At 44.2% G+C, this 15,507-nt stretch overlaps 1 protein-coding gene across 2 annotated transcripts in view; it reads left to right on the top strand.

The window, feature by feature from the left end:
• Positions 1 to 10,366: 10,366 nt before the first annotated feature.
• Positions 10,367 to 15,507, top strand: part of DELE1 (DAP3 binding cell death enhancer 1) — a 22,331-nt gene continuing 17,190 nt past the window's right edge. The window contains exons 1-4 of one of the 2 annotated variants that reach the window (XR_008579265.1): positions 10,367 to 10,700; positions 10,869 to 10,980; positions 11,213 to 11,333; positions 11,716 to 11,859. Coding sequence is in view for 1 of the 2 variants with exons in the window: in XM_054841664.1 (XP_054697639.1) it covers positions 10,582 to 10,700; positions 10,869 to 10,980; positions 11,213 to 11,333; positions 11,716 to 11,859 (496 nt within the window). In the remaining variant the exon portion in view is untranslated. The remainder of the gene's footprint in view (positions 10,701 to 10,868; positions 10,981 to 11,212; positions 11,334 to 11,715; positions 11,860 to 15,507) is intronic. The other variant, XM_054841664.1, reaches the window with a different exon arrangement.

The following is a 15,507-nucleotide window of genomic DNA, read 5'->3' as shown; positions in this document are numbered from 1 at the left end:
GTGGCTACAAAGTCATGGGGGATAGCAGTATTAAAAACTTTTGACAACTTGGACAAGTTGTCTATAAATATAGGAGTCATCTCAATTGTAAAAAGCGTAGTGTTTTTACTTAGGCAGAAGTAAAGTGCACAAATACAGGATAGACATCAGCTGGGCAGAAAGCAGTCCGAAAAAAAGTAAAAAGATCTGAAGGTTCTGATAGATCACAAGCTGAACAGGGGTTATCGCCCTGAGCAAAGAGAAAACACTACAGAGATATATTAACAGAAGAATTACTTGCAAGACATCTTGCAGGTCCTTTTGCTGTACTCAGTAACACCTCAGTGCAGAGGCACATCCAGTTTTGGGTACTGCTCCTCAAGAAAGGTTGACAGGCTAAGCAGCAAGAATAACAATAATGGTTAGAGGTCTGGAAAACATGACCTGAATCAAGAGACTGAGAACAGGAGGTGCTCAAAAGAGACACAACCATGGAGAGATGTAGTAACAGTCCTGACAGAGTCAGGATCAGTGCAGTAACAGTCCTGTAGCAGATAAAAGTCTGCTATGAAATGGAAGTGAAACAACTGTTTCGCAAATGCCAATAACGTCCTAGGCAGATCTGATTTGGTTGTGGAAGAAGGATATGGACTAAGTGATCAACTGAGATTTCTTACAGTTCAATGCCTGTGCTCAGCTGATGCTGATTAGAGTTTGTACTCAATTTGTCCTGATGTACCCCAGTGACTTCATACAGTAATTGCTCACACACATTTACATCATTTCTGCATTAACATCATCATTAAGGTTACAGCGTTATACGTCCATCTTATCATCTTAAGACTATCTGTCTTACAAATACCTTATCAAAATGCTATTTGCCCAACCAGCTTGACTTGCGACTCATTAATCAAAAGCCATTTTAATAATTAGTCCTCAAACAGTAATTCAATAAAATCTTTGTATCTTGATTTTCCCTTCTAACCAGTGGAATGGGGAAAAGGATTTGTAATCATCTGGCACCACTACTCTCAGTCTCAAAGAATCTAGATCAGAGCTGCTGGTGCCAGAGTCTCCCACTTGACTGCCATAATTTTAGAAACTGCTACAATTTTATAAAAAATTATATACATCTTGGGCCTCTCAGTTCCAGATTCTTATACAAGACACCAGATCACCGCTGCTGCCGTTAGCATCTGGTCCAATCCCTGGCACAAAAGCAGGATCAGCACTACCTATGTCCATTCTGACATCGGAAGAGATGTACTTAAAATCTTCCCCAGATTACTCATTTCACTGATTATACATCCTATATTAATAACGTCTTCCTAATGTCACTGTTAGTGCAGTTCAGCCTGTTACCTCCAGCCATGTCCCCAGTGGGCATGGAAAACAGTTTAAGATGCAGTGGACTGGCAGGGCAACTAATAGACAAGACTGCTTTTTAGTCACAATTATTTACTCAGGGTGCCAAGGGAAAGCAGTGCTGCCTTATCAAAGAATTATTATCAATTACCAATATTGATCAGAACCAGCTATAGCTCAGCTTCCCACAGGATCCATCAAATTAAATGGTTGTTCTGTAGTACTGCTGGAAGGAGAACAAAGATCCTCGTGAAGTTGTGCAGGTTCTGAGATTTATGAAAATGCAGCTCGACTTCACTGGCATACAATCAGTTAAATCAACATTACATAAACCCAGAAACAATACAAGCCACAGACCTTGTTAGCTCTTGTATACCTTGCCACCATTGTTAAATTGAGTTGATATGTCAGAGAGCAGGAACCCAAAAGATTCTAGATTTATCATCTTAATTCTTTACATTTCTTCTCAAGAATTCACACTGCTGTCATTTTCTCTTCCATTCTGATTACCTTCTTTGTAACATATTGGCTTTCTTACTTTTACTGAATAATTCCTGGTCTATTATATCTATAATTATACTAATAATTAAGCATGCCTTTTCATCAGCTTGCAGCTAATTACTTCTGTTCCTACCCAGCTTGCTCAGAAAACAGTCAATTCATCTGTATCCATATCACTCTCGCTGTTGCTAAGCAGTCAATGCTAGTCAGCAGTCGCACTGTAACCGGCGTTGTGGGTTCACCCCGGCTTTAAGCGTGTTTTGCAGTTGCTGAGTGGCAGTGCCTTTCAACCTCAGAGCAAACGCTTTTCACTGGTAAGCAAGCTTTAGTCACATGTTGAAGTGCAACACCTGCTTGGCAAAGACTGCTTATCCCCACCAGTTTCAGAGCAGCTTTGGAGCTGTTAGTAAGCAGCTACTCCTTACTGCAAGGAGCAGTCTGGAATTGGAGAGACCTGAAAAGAATCAGCTAGTAAACCAGCCTCTACTATCTGCAGTTTCAGTCCTTTTGTGGTCAGACCTCATCCAAGATTTTGTTATATGCAGACTGAAGTCATGAAATAGTCTAAGCTCTTCATTCTCTAGCATTACCACAGTGAAGAACTACTGGCATTCACACACTGTGCTTCCAGACATCTCGGTATACTGGATCATTCTTGTGTCTGCTAATGCGAGAACATTGTCATCGTGACTCTGCTATCTCACTCTGGTTCCCACCAGCACAGCGTAGATGGGCTCTGCCCAAAAACACTCAACCTAGTTAGTGTCAAACTTCAATGATGTGGCGACCAATCAGCCCAGATTGCTTTTCTTTTCCTATTACCTGTCATTTTGTCTGTTGTAGGTTGCAGAGAGAAGCTCATGTTCTAGGGCAGGAATTCCCACCATCTCCAGCACTGGCAAGCCACTTCCTTCCCTGGTTTTCAGTTAATGAAATCAGTGAAATTAACACTAGTGAAACGTTAATGGCTGATATTTCCAGGCTTCCTAGAGACTGGGCTAGGCCAAAACTCTTCATTCTTTTACCTGATTCATAATTGCATACTCTGAAATGAAGAACTGTTGGCAAATGCAGTGGTTGCACTTGATTCCAGAGAAAGGGAATTAAAAAATGAGGAAATTTTTATTAAAACAAACAAACAAACAAAAAACCCAAAAAAAACCCGCTCAGAGTGGCAGTCAGAAAGGTAAAATGTTTTCAGATGGCAGGTAGACTATTTTAGGATTCTATATTGGAGGCTCAAAGCAAATGCATATAACCTGTCAAAAAAGACTTGAGAGAAAAACAAAAAGCTAGCATCATAAAACAGCAGGATCAGGGAGGCTGTTGAAGTTAAAAGGTATCCTGCAAAAAGCTGAAGTTGTGTCTGAAAAAGGAAAACTAAAAAGAACATAAATTCTGGCAGACTAAATGTAAAAGCACAATATTATAGACTGAAGAAAGAGTTTAGAAGCAGTTTGCTAAAGAAATAAAAAAAAAAAGTAATAAATCCTTCTCGAACACATCAAGAGCAAGAAGCTTGCAAGAGCCAGTGAGCTATACAGGTACAAAAGAAGCGCTCAGAAAAGATAATGCCATCGCAAAAAATCCCAAACTGTTTTTTTTAAAATCTCTATTCACTTGGAGAATCTCAGAGAAACTCTGACACCAGCATCTTGTTTATAAGGCATTCACAAAAGGCTTGTCTTAATTTAAGGTTGTTAAGAGTAGATTACAAACCAGACAAAATGAGTAACAAGGTATCACTGGGTGCAGATGATATTCATAAAAGATTTTTACAGAATGTTAAATATGAATCATTTGAGCTAATACCCTTAGTACATAACCTTTTGCTGAAAATTGCTGTGATTATCAAAGGACTGGAAGGTAACTAATAAGTTTTTAGAAATAAATCCAGTGGTGATTCAAGAAACCACAGATCACTAAGTCTAATGTCCATATTGGTCATATTGGCTGAAGCTCTAGTAAAGAAGAGAATTAGTGAATACATGAATAAAATAACAAATTAAGGAAAAGTAAACATGACTTTTGTAAAAGGAATCTGAGCCTCCTAAATCTGCTGGAATTCTTTGAAGGAGTCAGAAGCATGTAAATAACAGAGATCCAGCTGAGAAATTTTCCCTGTGTTTCCAACTCACCCCCAAGCTTCCAGAAACCTCAGACATAGAAGGCCTCATCAAAGACTCTTAAATAAACTAAACAGCTAAGGACTGCAGGTAAGGACCTCACAGAGTTAAATAATAGTATAATATTGGAAAAAGAAGATAAGACTAAAGGATGAGTTTTCACAGTGGAAGAGGATCAGCAGTGGAGTCCCATGGGGATTAAGGTCCATGGTCTTCAATGTGTTCAGAAGTGATCTGGAAAGTAGGTGAAATAGTGAAGAAGATTTCTGATAAAAACTAAATGAATTAGGATAATATTTACTACAAAAACCTAAAGCTCTCCCGACACTCATGAGCAGCCTCATGATAAAGTGGAAGATAAATTTCAGCCCTGACAACTATAATCTGGCTATCCACGAAAAGCAACACTAACTTTACACAGAGTGATGGGCTCTGAACTAGTTTGCACGATTTAGGAAATGCATCTTGACGTTATAATAGCTTGTTCTATGAATATATCACCTCATTGCTCAATAGCAGTCAAAAAAAAAAATCAAAAGTTCAGAATTCTTAGGAGAGAAAAGTATGACTTTTCCACTGTATGAATTCACGGCACATATGGTTCTCAAGTACCAAGTGCAGTTCTGGTACCCTCACCTCAAAAAAAAAAAAACCCAAAACCAAACTGTAACAGGTAAAAGACACATAGCAGAATGACAAACACAGTAAGAAGTACAAAACTGCTTCCACCTGAAAAACAAAGTTAGCGTGCAGAAGTTGAATAGGAAGTGATCACTTGCCATTTGTCTTTCCCAATTGTACTGAGCAGGCCAGGTGCCAGAAAGGGGAGACAGACATCGAACAAGAGCTCTGTCGCGTGCCTTCTTGTTCAGCTGCTGAAGCCTTCATATTCTGTCAGACAGGAATTTCAAGGGGTGTGTGAGGATTGTGGCAGCTAGGTTTCATACACAATTCCAGCATGTTTTCAGGAAAAAATGTAAGGGGAAAAAGAAGGAACAAAAGACTGGTGTACCTGCAGTACGTTTTGTGCCCATTACTTCTAAATCATAATTCATTAGAGGTCTTCGCTTCCTTTCCCATCTGCCCTCCCCACACTACAATTTCAGAATTAAAATACATAAAAAACCACTTAGGCAGCGTTTACTAACATCTGACTATGGCAATCCAGCCGTGTTGCTCGCCAGCCTCTCGAGTGATACATTTTAACACAGCTCCTCTCACGTTTTTACATTTCTCTCATTTTTCAAACTCCTTTGAGCATTGTGGGTTCAGGTTGTTAACTCAGCTCCTTCAAGGACAGCACTACTCCTCATTCAGTTGTGCAGGGGCTAGTATCAATTGGTGCCGTACCTGGTAACAGCCTCAAGCTACTGGCGAGCTATTAATAATATGCAAGCGATCATTTTAATTGCAACCGGGTGTCTAGAATTTAGGAGCTGTACAAAGAGTTCCTTCTATCTAAAATATTATTGTCCCATTGTGCATTTTGGAGTTTAGCTCTCATTAAAAGTAATAGAGGGAAATAGTCTGTAGCAAACCGAATGTGTTTGTTTTCACAGTTCACCTCCTGCTCCTCTACACTAAAACACACTCTCACTCAGTGACAAGACCACAGCTGTTGCCATCTTTTACTTACCTGCTGAGTGCAATATTTAGCTTGAGGGACACTGAAGTTTTCTGTTTGTTAGTTATCAGGTCAATAACTCTCACCTTATCACTTCAGTTTCCATTCTGTTGATAAAACCTGTCAGCCTTCCTTGAGTGGTTCCTGGCCCTCAGAAGAAATCACATTAAATTGGCACAACCAAGTAAATCTGTAAGGGATGTGCTCCTGGCTTACCAAAGGGAAGGGGGGAGGGCTCGAATTTCTCTCCCTCTTCCAATGTCCGAGCGCTTAGAGCTGTGTTGAAATCCTCCCTACGGATTCAGCAGTTCAAGTCAGCTCAGGTCTTTGAATATGGCCCAGAGGAGATGTCTGTGGAGCTGAAATTGATATGTTTAAGTGCAAGAGACAATAATCATTTCTTCAAGTATAAGCTAAAAATACCCAGAAGAAAGTGGAATTCATAATGGAGATTTTAAAGATCTGTGACATACCAGAGTCTGCACAAGGGTTTTAATGAGAGAGAAGCCAATTTAATTGGTCAGTGTGAGCAGATGCTTTGCTGGGTGAGTGGGCTATAACGTCTCACATTCCCATCTAATGCCAGGAGCATCACCGCTGCGCTTAACATGGCTGCGACAAGCCCATGTCAGAGGAGCGCATCCTCAGAATCGGGAAGAACCTTGATAATCAAGGTCTCCGCTTTGTCAGATCACAGAGCCGAGCCACGAGTGGAAAGCACTAAAAAGAGGAGGCAGAAGCTGACAGAGGAACGTTTCTAAAGATAATTGTAAGACTGACCATCTCCGGTTGTTGACGTTTGTTTAATTATTATGCCGGGCATGAAGCTAAAACAGCCCGTTAAGTTTTAAAGTCTGTTAACGCTGCGTTAACAGGGAGTTGCCGAGTACCAGGGTTAAAATCTGCAGGCCTCCCCTGTGAAAACACTTCGGGATTTTATGTCACTGTTCATAGGAAACCCAGAAATAACTTGTGTGGACCATTCAATTACAGGCAATCACCACACAGCGCTCCCTCTACTTGTGGCATGGCTCATCAATCAGGTTTTCTGTCACCGTGTCTCTTCTCATAGCAGTCACCAGAAGGCTCTGAGCTCCCTCCGAATCCATGTGACATTTACTGTCAGGGGCTGTCAACACCAAGAGATTCTCCCAGGGCCTCCAAGTTCATCGCAAAGCAACACGATATGTCCCCAAAACGCGCTCCCAGTTCCAGCTCTGGATTACAATGACTGACTGAGGGGCTTTGCAGCAGTCAGGGAAGAGTGAAATGGCAGCGCGAGCTACAGCTTATGCCCAAATACCTTCCCTTTCCTATTTTCTTGTTAGAAAAATATGACTGCATTAAGAGAGATTTTAGGCCTATGATTAATTAAGACTTCCTCAAAAATGCCCCTTATTAAGATAAAGATGAGATTGCTTTCCTTTGAAATTTAGCCTTCCCATCTTTAGCATTGATCCTGCATCCAATGTCTAACAACACAGTGACTTAGTGGAAAAAATTTATAAAAATAAATACCATTGGCAGTATTGACAGAGTATGTACATGCACATTTGGTTTTGTATGAACATATTATAAGAAATCTAATAAAGTAAAACCAACACATTTTCTTTGTCTGTGAGCTGTGAAACTAGATCATCTGTAATTACAATGTTTCAAGTACACTTGGTCAAAATCCTAAGGTGGGGTTTTAGCCATAAATTCCTGGGTTTAGAAAAAACCCTGTTGTGTGTAAAAGCTTCTACATTCCACCAAGTTACTTTGCTCAAGATGCAGAAAAAGAAAAACAAAGGTGAAAACCTAAGTTACCAGAAGACCACTATGAGACAAGAGGAAACAGCTCCAGCACCCAAGGAATGAAGTTCCAGTGGCAAATGACCCTCAAAGAAGTAATCAAGAACTTGGAGATACATTGATTTTGTCTGGACTTTAAGGGGAGACTGGCATTAATGAGCACTTAAACCAGTGAATAAAAGAGTGCTTTCAATTACAAGGTTTTTAAAAGACCTCAGAATGCGTATAACCTCCTAGAACTTCAATGTTTGTTTTTAACTTGCTTTCTACAAACAGTTTGGTTTCCTCTTTCCACCAAAATAAACATGTTTTTTCAGGAGCACAGTATTTATTTCCCTGAGGAGCAAAGTGTTTATTTTCCTAACATTATTGTGTGATAACAAATACAGTTTTCTCAGCCTCCTCTTTTACGCTCTGTGTGCTAGCCCACTGATCACCATCATCTGAGCCCAACAATCCAGGCAATTTTCCATCCAATTTATAGTACCCAATCCATACCTCACCAGTTTGGTGAGATGACACTACAGGAGACCACGTCAAAGGCCTTGCTAAAGTCAAGGTAAACAACACCCACTGCTCTCCCCTTGTTCTCTGAGCCAGTCTCACCGCAGAAGGCAATCAGGTTGATTGCCCTTGTCATATCCACACTGGCTGTTCTCAATCACCTTCTTGTCCTCCACATGCTTAAAAGTTTCCAGGAGAAGGTGTGCCATCACCTCCCAGAGACCCAGGCAAAGTAGAGTGGTTTAGAATTGCCCAATCCTTCTTCCTGCCCTTCTTGAACGAGTGTATGATGCTTGCCCTTTTTCAGTTACCAGAATCTGCTCCGGATTACTGTGACCTTTCAAAGTGTCCCTGCAATGACATCGGCCACTTCCCTCAGCACCCTTGGGTGCACAGAACCCAAGTATCACCACCGACACTCAGAAAAGCTGAAGCAAGACGCTCTGCACGTGCAGCAATTCCTTATGGCTTCTCGCCTCTTCCTTCTCAATGTCCTTTCCACGCTCTGACTGCAAGCTGCAAGGACACAAACTAGCTGAGCTGGACAGACACAAGAAGCAGCCCTGGCGCAGAACGTGCTGTCCTCCTGCCCGCATAGCTCGAGTCATTTCTCTCTACAACATTTACTCCTTCATCCACGTCTCTGATCTTTGCTACATCAACTTTGTTCTTGCTCTGGACAGTCCCCTTCCCCACCTCTCAGAACCTCCCTCTCATCTCATCTTCATTCAGCTATTTTCCCTCTCCAGAGTAAAAGACACAAACGCACAGCAACTGCACAATGGATGTTTTCCAACTCCTGTGGCATCCTCACGATATGAATCAAACCAGATTAGCTCTGCTATTGACTTGCCACTTGCAGAAAAGACAGACTGTATCGCACACCAAACGGCTGGGGACTTGAAAGGAAACTAGAACCAAAGGCATGAAAAATACAGTGATTAGCTGAGAAGATCCTGGATGAACCAATAGCAACAAATGCAGTTTAAGTTTTTGGAGCATTAATTACTGATATCAACTTGATGAGCGAGAAAATTAAGGCAAGATTATAGAGTGGAGATGCTGATATTTCTATTTTGCATGTAATTTTCATCCCCAAACAAACTGTAGTAGCTTAGGAAATATCAGTCTACTAACATGAGACAATTACAGACACATTTGCTAAAACAGACAACTAAATGACTTTGTAATTAAGGTATTAAGCCAAATCTGAGGTGAAAAGGATAAAGGATTTGTGTCCCATATGACAGTACAAAAAAAAAAAAAAAAGCTATAGAAAACCAAAAGAAATTTGGTAGTTTAAAGCAAGCATTGAGGCTGATGAAAGAGAGCAATTACGTATCTCCTGGAAAGCCACACTTGGAGCTAAACTTGCAGCCAGCTGAGCATAAAACACAGATAATACCGAACAAGAACTACGAGTTCATAACAGGAATTACCAGCAAAGAGAACACCATATTCTGGAAAGAGAGAGACAAACTGCCAGAATGACCAAGAATTTCTGTGCCTATGGAACGAAGAAGTAAACAAGAAAGTACGCTGTTCAGCTGGAACGAGCACAGGGGCGACAATATTCATACTTCTGAAGGAAACCACTCGGGTAAGGAGAATATAAAGCGTATCTTTTCCTCACACCGGCATGCCGCACTCTCGGTTGGGAACTCTGCCATCTCCTGTTGCAACGCCAGTGAAACAAACACGGAGGTACAGCAGATATGAGCCCGGGAAGGCCTCTGTGAGCACTATCCATCACAAAATCAGGCTCGCTGCTGACAAAACGTGGATGCAGGTTGACACACAACCCAAACCATAACTGCACCTTAGTGCAGTTTTTACATGTTTCCATTCACAAATGCTTCGCATTTATACCCATTTCCCAAATATAGTTCATCACACCACTGATTACAGGAAGATTAACCAAGTTTCTGACCACACCTGAAATTACATTTTTGCTCTAAGAAAGGTACTTTGCAATATGCAATTTCTTGTGTAACCCAATTGCAACGCAACCACGCATCCATCTCCCTGCTGTCACACGCCATTCGGGGCCAGGCAAAGGCACCATTTATTAGGCAATCCCAGGCTCGGGTACACTTTAGCACTTCCCACTACCGATTTGTTCCTACACTGTGGGTCCTCGCCTCCAGGGCTGGGCTCAGGGACTCCTCACAGACCTGCAGCACGACCGGCTGCCCCTCCTGCTTTCCAAGGGGGATTTATCCCCTCCAGCTACAGGGCATCCTCCCCCGGACACCCACACCTACAAGGGACCCCCTCCCGAGCCTTCAGGGAACCCGCTGCACCTACAAGGGGACCCCGAGGGCGGCCCGGCCCCCTCAGCCCCGGCCCGGCCCGCCCCGGCCGCACGGCCCAGCCCGGCCCCGGGCGCAGAGGCCGCCGCGCCGTTCCCGCGCTCCGCCGGGAGGCGGGCCGGGCGCCGCTCTAGTTCCTCTCTGTGGTATAGCGCCGCTCTATCCCTACACGCCTGGTGGGCTCAGGCCGCCTGAAAACGCTCCTCGGCGCTTTGCCCGTACGGGTTGCCCTCTCCCCCGTAACCCGGTGTAGGGGCCGCCGCCACCCCGCGGGAGGCCCGCCGGGATTAGCCGATCTCCTCATCCGCTCTGCCTTCTCTATGGCCCAGGCCGCCGTCGCTCGGCAACGCGCCCTCTCTATGGTCCCGCGGGCGGGATGTGGCGGCTGCTGCTGGGCCGCGGCCTGGGCCGCTGCTGGCCGCCCCCCGCCCGCCCCGCCTGCGCCGCAGGCCCCGCCGCCGAGCCGCCCGACGGCCGCGGCCCCAGCCCCGAGCGGTGAGTGCGGCCCGGCCCGGGGCCAGACCCGCCGGGTCGTGGTGCTGGGCTGCAGAGAGAGAAGGGTGTCCCCCTGCCCTCAGGGCGCTGCTGGGCGGGGGGCGGTGTGGGGGCGTGTGAGGGCTGATTTCTGGCTTCACGGTTGTTGGTGTTTTCTGGTTGTTTTAGAGCACCCGGCTGTCAGGATGGACGGCCCCGGGATGGCCGGGAGAGAGGAGGAAGGCAGCAGCCCCTGCCCGGCCTGGTGCCCCGCTACTCCGTGCTGGAGGCAGTCACCTGGGTGAGAGGCAGCAGGCAGGACCGGGTGCCCCTGCCCGGGAGGGATGTCGCCAGAAGGACTTGGGGGTGTGAAAGGGGATGGGAGCTGTGGGAGGCCCCCCAGGGAGGGGGCCGTGGTGGGAGGGCTCCCCCCCCCCCCCCCAAAACGGAGCTGTGGCCAAGCTGCCGAATGGAAATGGGACAAAAAGAGGGAGTAGGGCTGTTTTCCTTGACTTGTGTCTGCTTTTCTTCAGGGAGCACTCGGTGCGCTTCTTCTGCAGTTGGTCAGACAGATCTCGTGGCTGAGATCGCTGCCGGACACCAGGAGAGAGCACAGGTCTCTCTGGCTTTCTTCGTTGCCCTCTCAGCAGACAGGTTAGCGGCTTTGGCTTGTGAGAAGGGGCTGTGAGAGGGCCCAGCTGTCGGACAGGATTTCTGCCTCGTGGTATGTTAACTAAGACTGAAATAGAGCTGTTGTGAGAAGCTGACTACCAGCTTTTGAGCTCTCTGGGGAGAGCAAGGGCTGGGATCTGTCAGGGGAATCTTGCCGTTTCTTAACAATTTGGTGCAATCCCACTTTGCGTCCCGCATGCCCTTACCTTTGTTTTCTGTTCTGGACTCTGCTCCATGAACTTTCCTCCTGCTTGGCTTTGTAGTCAGGGCAGAGAAGGAGTCTGGGTAGATACACAGTTCAGTGTTGTCTCGTAAAGCAGACCCTGCACAGCTAACGGGAAGTGTTTCGCACTCTGTGTTTCAGTGGTGACCGAAGCCTCAGCCAGCTGTCCCAGTGCACAGCTGGGGTCCTGCTTCCTGCAGAAAGGAAATCCAGAGGTTGCACCAGAGAATTCATCCTCAAGCATCCCCTCGGGGCAAGGAGAGAGCCAGCCCTGGGCAGAAGTGGGTATGTGCAATGTGCTGCGGGGTGGAATACTTGTGGCAGAAGGACTTGTGAGTCTCTGAGTTTCCCCAAGACAAAGCTAGGAGCCAAGAAGTGTATAGCAATTTATTGACACTTGAGGAGACAGGTTAGAGTAGAAAGACAGAACTTCAGTGATGAATCAGGAGTCCAGAGACAGGAGGAAAAAAGCTCTCGAAGGCAGGGAGGAGCCTGCGCTGTAACCATGCAGGTGACATCAGCTTTACCAATACTGGTCTGCCTTAGCGACTTCATTGCAGCATCCCGTTTCTGTTCTTTTATTGTGGACAGCTGTTTGCAGTCAGAAGCATTCAGGCGAATAGTGCGCCATTGATCTGGGAGACTTGTGTACATGGTGTGAAACTAAAGGAATTCTTTCTGGAAGATGAGGATGTATTTCCAAGCGCTTACGCTGTAGATAAGACAGTGAAAGGAGGTATCAAAGATATTCTTACTAAAATGAGTTTTATAAAAATAGGAAGATATACTTCAAAAAATTGAAGTCTCATCCAGGAAAGCATGTCTTAACATGTTAAATTTAAAGTCATATCAAGGACAATCAGAGGAGGCCTACAATAGGGCTACTCACTAGATGTATAAACACTAATAATGGCTTTAGGAAAATTGTTCAAGAAGCCTGGAGCAGGTAGAAAGGAGGACAACATGATCATGGTGTAGAAGAGGCACATAAAAAAGCCATCCCACAGGTGCTGACTAGGTGGTATGAGGTGTTGCAGAAAAGGTCAGAGGGGTGCCCCATTCTTTGCTTCTTTCCAGATTTTTGGCTTTCTTCTGTGCTGATTTAAGCTACTGCCCATCACTGCTTATCGAACCCATCTCCTGCCAGAGGTTACCATTCCCATCAGTTGGCAAATGGAGCATTTTGTTTCCATGTCTCCTAATTAGCTCCAGGAAAACAGCCAGGTTAATTTACCTAAACTGCCAATTAGACTGTTTAACCCATCTGCTTTTGCCTGGAGCGTGTTAAGAAGCACTCAAACACACTGCCTTGCTGGCAGATTACTGGACATGGACCTCTGGGAGATGTGGTGGGGAATAAGTGGAGACAGTGATGCCTTCAGTTGGCACAGCTGAACATTCAGGAGTGAACGTGTATCTGTGTCTGACAAATAGTTTCCTACTGAGAGTCAATAGGAAGAGCTTTTAGGCAAACTGATAAATTGAACAGTGACAAGTCACTAAGGCCACATGCTCTTTGTTTGGATGTTCTTCAGAAGCTATGAAATCGTTGAGCCTCTGATGATGATATGTAATCCAGTGCTTAAATCTGCTGTATGACCAGAAGAATGAACACTGACAAATTGGACACTGGCTTTTAAATAGGGGAGTGGGGTTGTTTGAGCCGCAGAACTGCAAAAAAATGTAATTGTAAGTTGATAGAAACTGTGTTACAGAATAGAGATGTTAGATACCTGGATGAGTGCGCTATATCAAAGAATCAAAGGTCTTGGAAGGATTTAGGAAGCTGTTTCTCAGGCCAGCTCGCTCCATTGCAGAGACTTATGAGAGCTGTAAATCTATTAAGAGTTCTTTGGAGAAGTCAACAGGCATGTGGAGCAAGATTATCCAGCTTGTAACTTTCTGAAAATCTTGCAGCCAGGACCTAAACCAAAACTATCTGGAGAAATAAAGCTGATGTGAAGGAAGATGGAGGGGCTACTCTTGGGCTAGTAACTCCTTAAAATACAAGAAATAGTTTTCAGAATGAGGAGCTGCTACTGGTGGATTCCCCTAAGTTGTTTGTTGAAACCTGTTCTGTTCAGCAGAGTCAGCAGTGATTTGGAAAAAAGAGGAGACAAGTGAGGTGACAGAAGCAGCAAATGGTACAAAATTATTCAGGACAGTCAGCTGTGAAAGTCACAGCAAAAGATTGCACAAGAACTAAAACCAGGGTAATCCCAAGGTAGGTTAAATTAGTATACGCAGGGGAACATAGCTGTAAATACACATACAGAATGAGGAGTGTCAAATTAATAATTATGTTGCAGAGGGAACATTTAAAGTCACCACGGATATGTTTTTGATAAGGTTAAGTCAGTGCTCAGCAGCAGTGAGGCCAATTAAATGTTAATTATTGTAAAGGAAGGAACTGAGGACAAGACAGTATCGTAGATTTGTGTAAGTCTGTGATGCAGCCACATCTCGAACGCTTAAGGAAAAGACACTCTGCCTTAAAAACAGTAACAAAAATGGCACAGAAAAGGATGACAAGGAGGCAATTACATGCAAACAGCGACTGACTCTTCAGCTTAAAAAAGGAGTGGCAGAGGGTGTGCTAGTGCTCTGTGAAACTTAAAGTGTTGAGGGAAGGTGAATAGGGACAATATTTTTCATGATACACATATTAATAGGCAGTACAGAAATGCTCAGGTAGCAAGTTTGAAAAAAAGCAAAAGGGAGTACATGTTTGGTCAGGGCACAGGTAAATTGTGGAACTCATTGCTACAGGCCAGAAGTATAAATGGGTTCCAAGAAGTGATTAGGTAAAATTACACATTCAAATTAAACTTAATTGGTCCAGCCGAAACCTCCTGCTCAGAAGATCACAGAACAACTGATTGCTGGAAAGTTCTGCCAGGAGAAGCATGACTTTATAATCCCTATTCCTTACACTTTCTGCCCAGGCATCTACAACTGTCAGTTGTCAGAGATAATATATGTCAGAAATAATTTGATTTTCCTCAATACGTAAGTCCTCAGGTTACATTCTCACATTATGCTGTGCATCCATTTTGTGGGAATTCATTGAGGAAAGTCAGGGTGAAGAGATTCAGTAATTTTCACTGGAGAGCTGAAAAAAATGCATAGTTTTGTAATGTGAGGAGAAGTCCTGTAAATCTTTCCATGGGAAGTTTTAAAGTGATGCTTGGTGATGCCTTTCTCTCAAAGCGTGTTTTGCTTTCTACAGGAAAAGTTGCCTAAGGTTTAGGATTTATTTTTTTCTGGTGTTTAGCTGCCGAAAGAGAATGAGGCTGGCTAAATCAGAATGCAGCAAGAAGCTGGGGAGAGCAGAAGGAAGGGAAGGACAGATGCCTGGCAGATGATGCAGGGGAAGCTGGTAGCAGAGCCTTGCCATTAGAGAACAGACCTCCAGAACCTGGAGCAGAGCAGAATGTACCTTCACTTCTCCAGTTTGCTGTTGCCAGCAATGGCAAAGGAGAATTCCACGTCCTCGCCCTTTCTTTCAGTGTTTCAGTTAATTTCCAGACTTGCTCATGCTGGGCTACGTGTACAGTGACAGCCTGCTATTGCCGTCAGCTACTTCATTACCTCGAGTGGCAAAGATTTTTGTGGTGGATCCAAACATCCCAGCTTTGCAGATGAGCCATTCCAGTTTTAACATAACACAATATGATAGAATCTATTACTTTTAGTGTGTTTAAAAAGAAAACTTTAGGAAATTAATTTAAAAGTTGCTATAAATGGCATTCTGCATATTACTATCAGCAAAGTCCTCAGCGGCATGATTACATCCTATTTTTTTCATGCAGTTCGTGCCTCACTCAAAGCTTTTTTGCTGGAAGTTACAGGCACATACAAGCAGGTGATTACAGCCAGTCTCAGTGTTAGAGCAGCTGAATGCTGCCCTGGGGAGTTGTATTTTACCCCTGG

Source organism: Grus americana, chromosome 14 (assembly GCF_028858705.1).
Source record: "Grus americana isolate bGruAme1 chromosome 14, bGruAme1.mat, whole genome shotgun sequence".
NCBI lineage: Eukaryota > Metazoa > Chordata > Aves > Gruiformes > Gruidae > Grus > Grus americana.
This window is presented reverse-complemented; position numbering and strand designations above follow the sequence as displayed.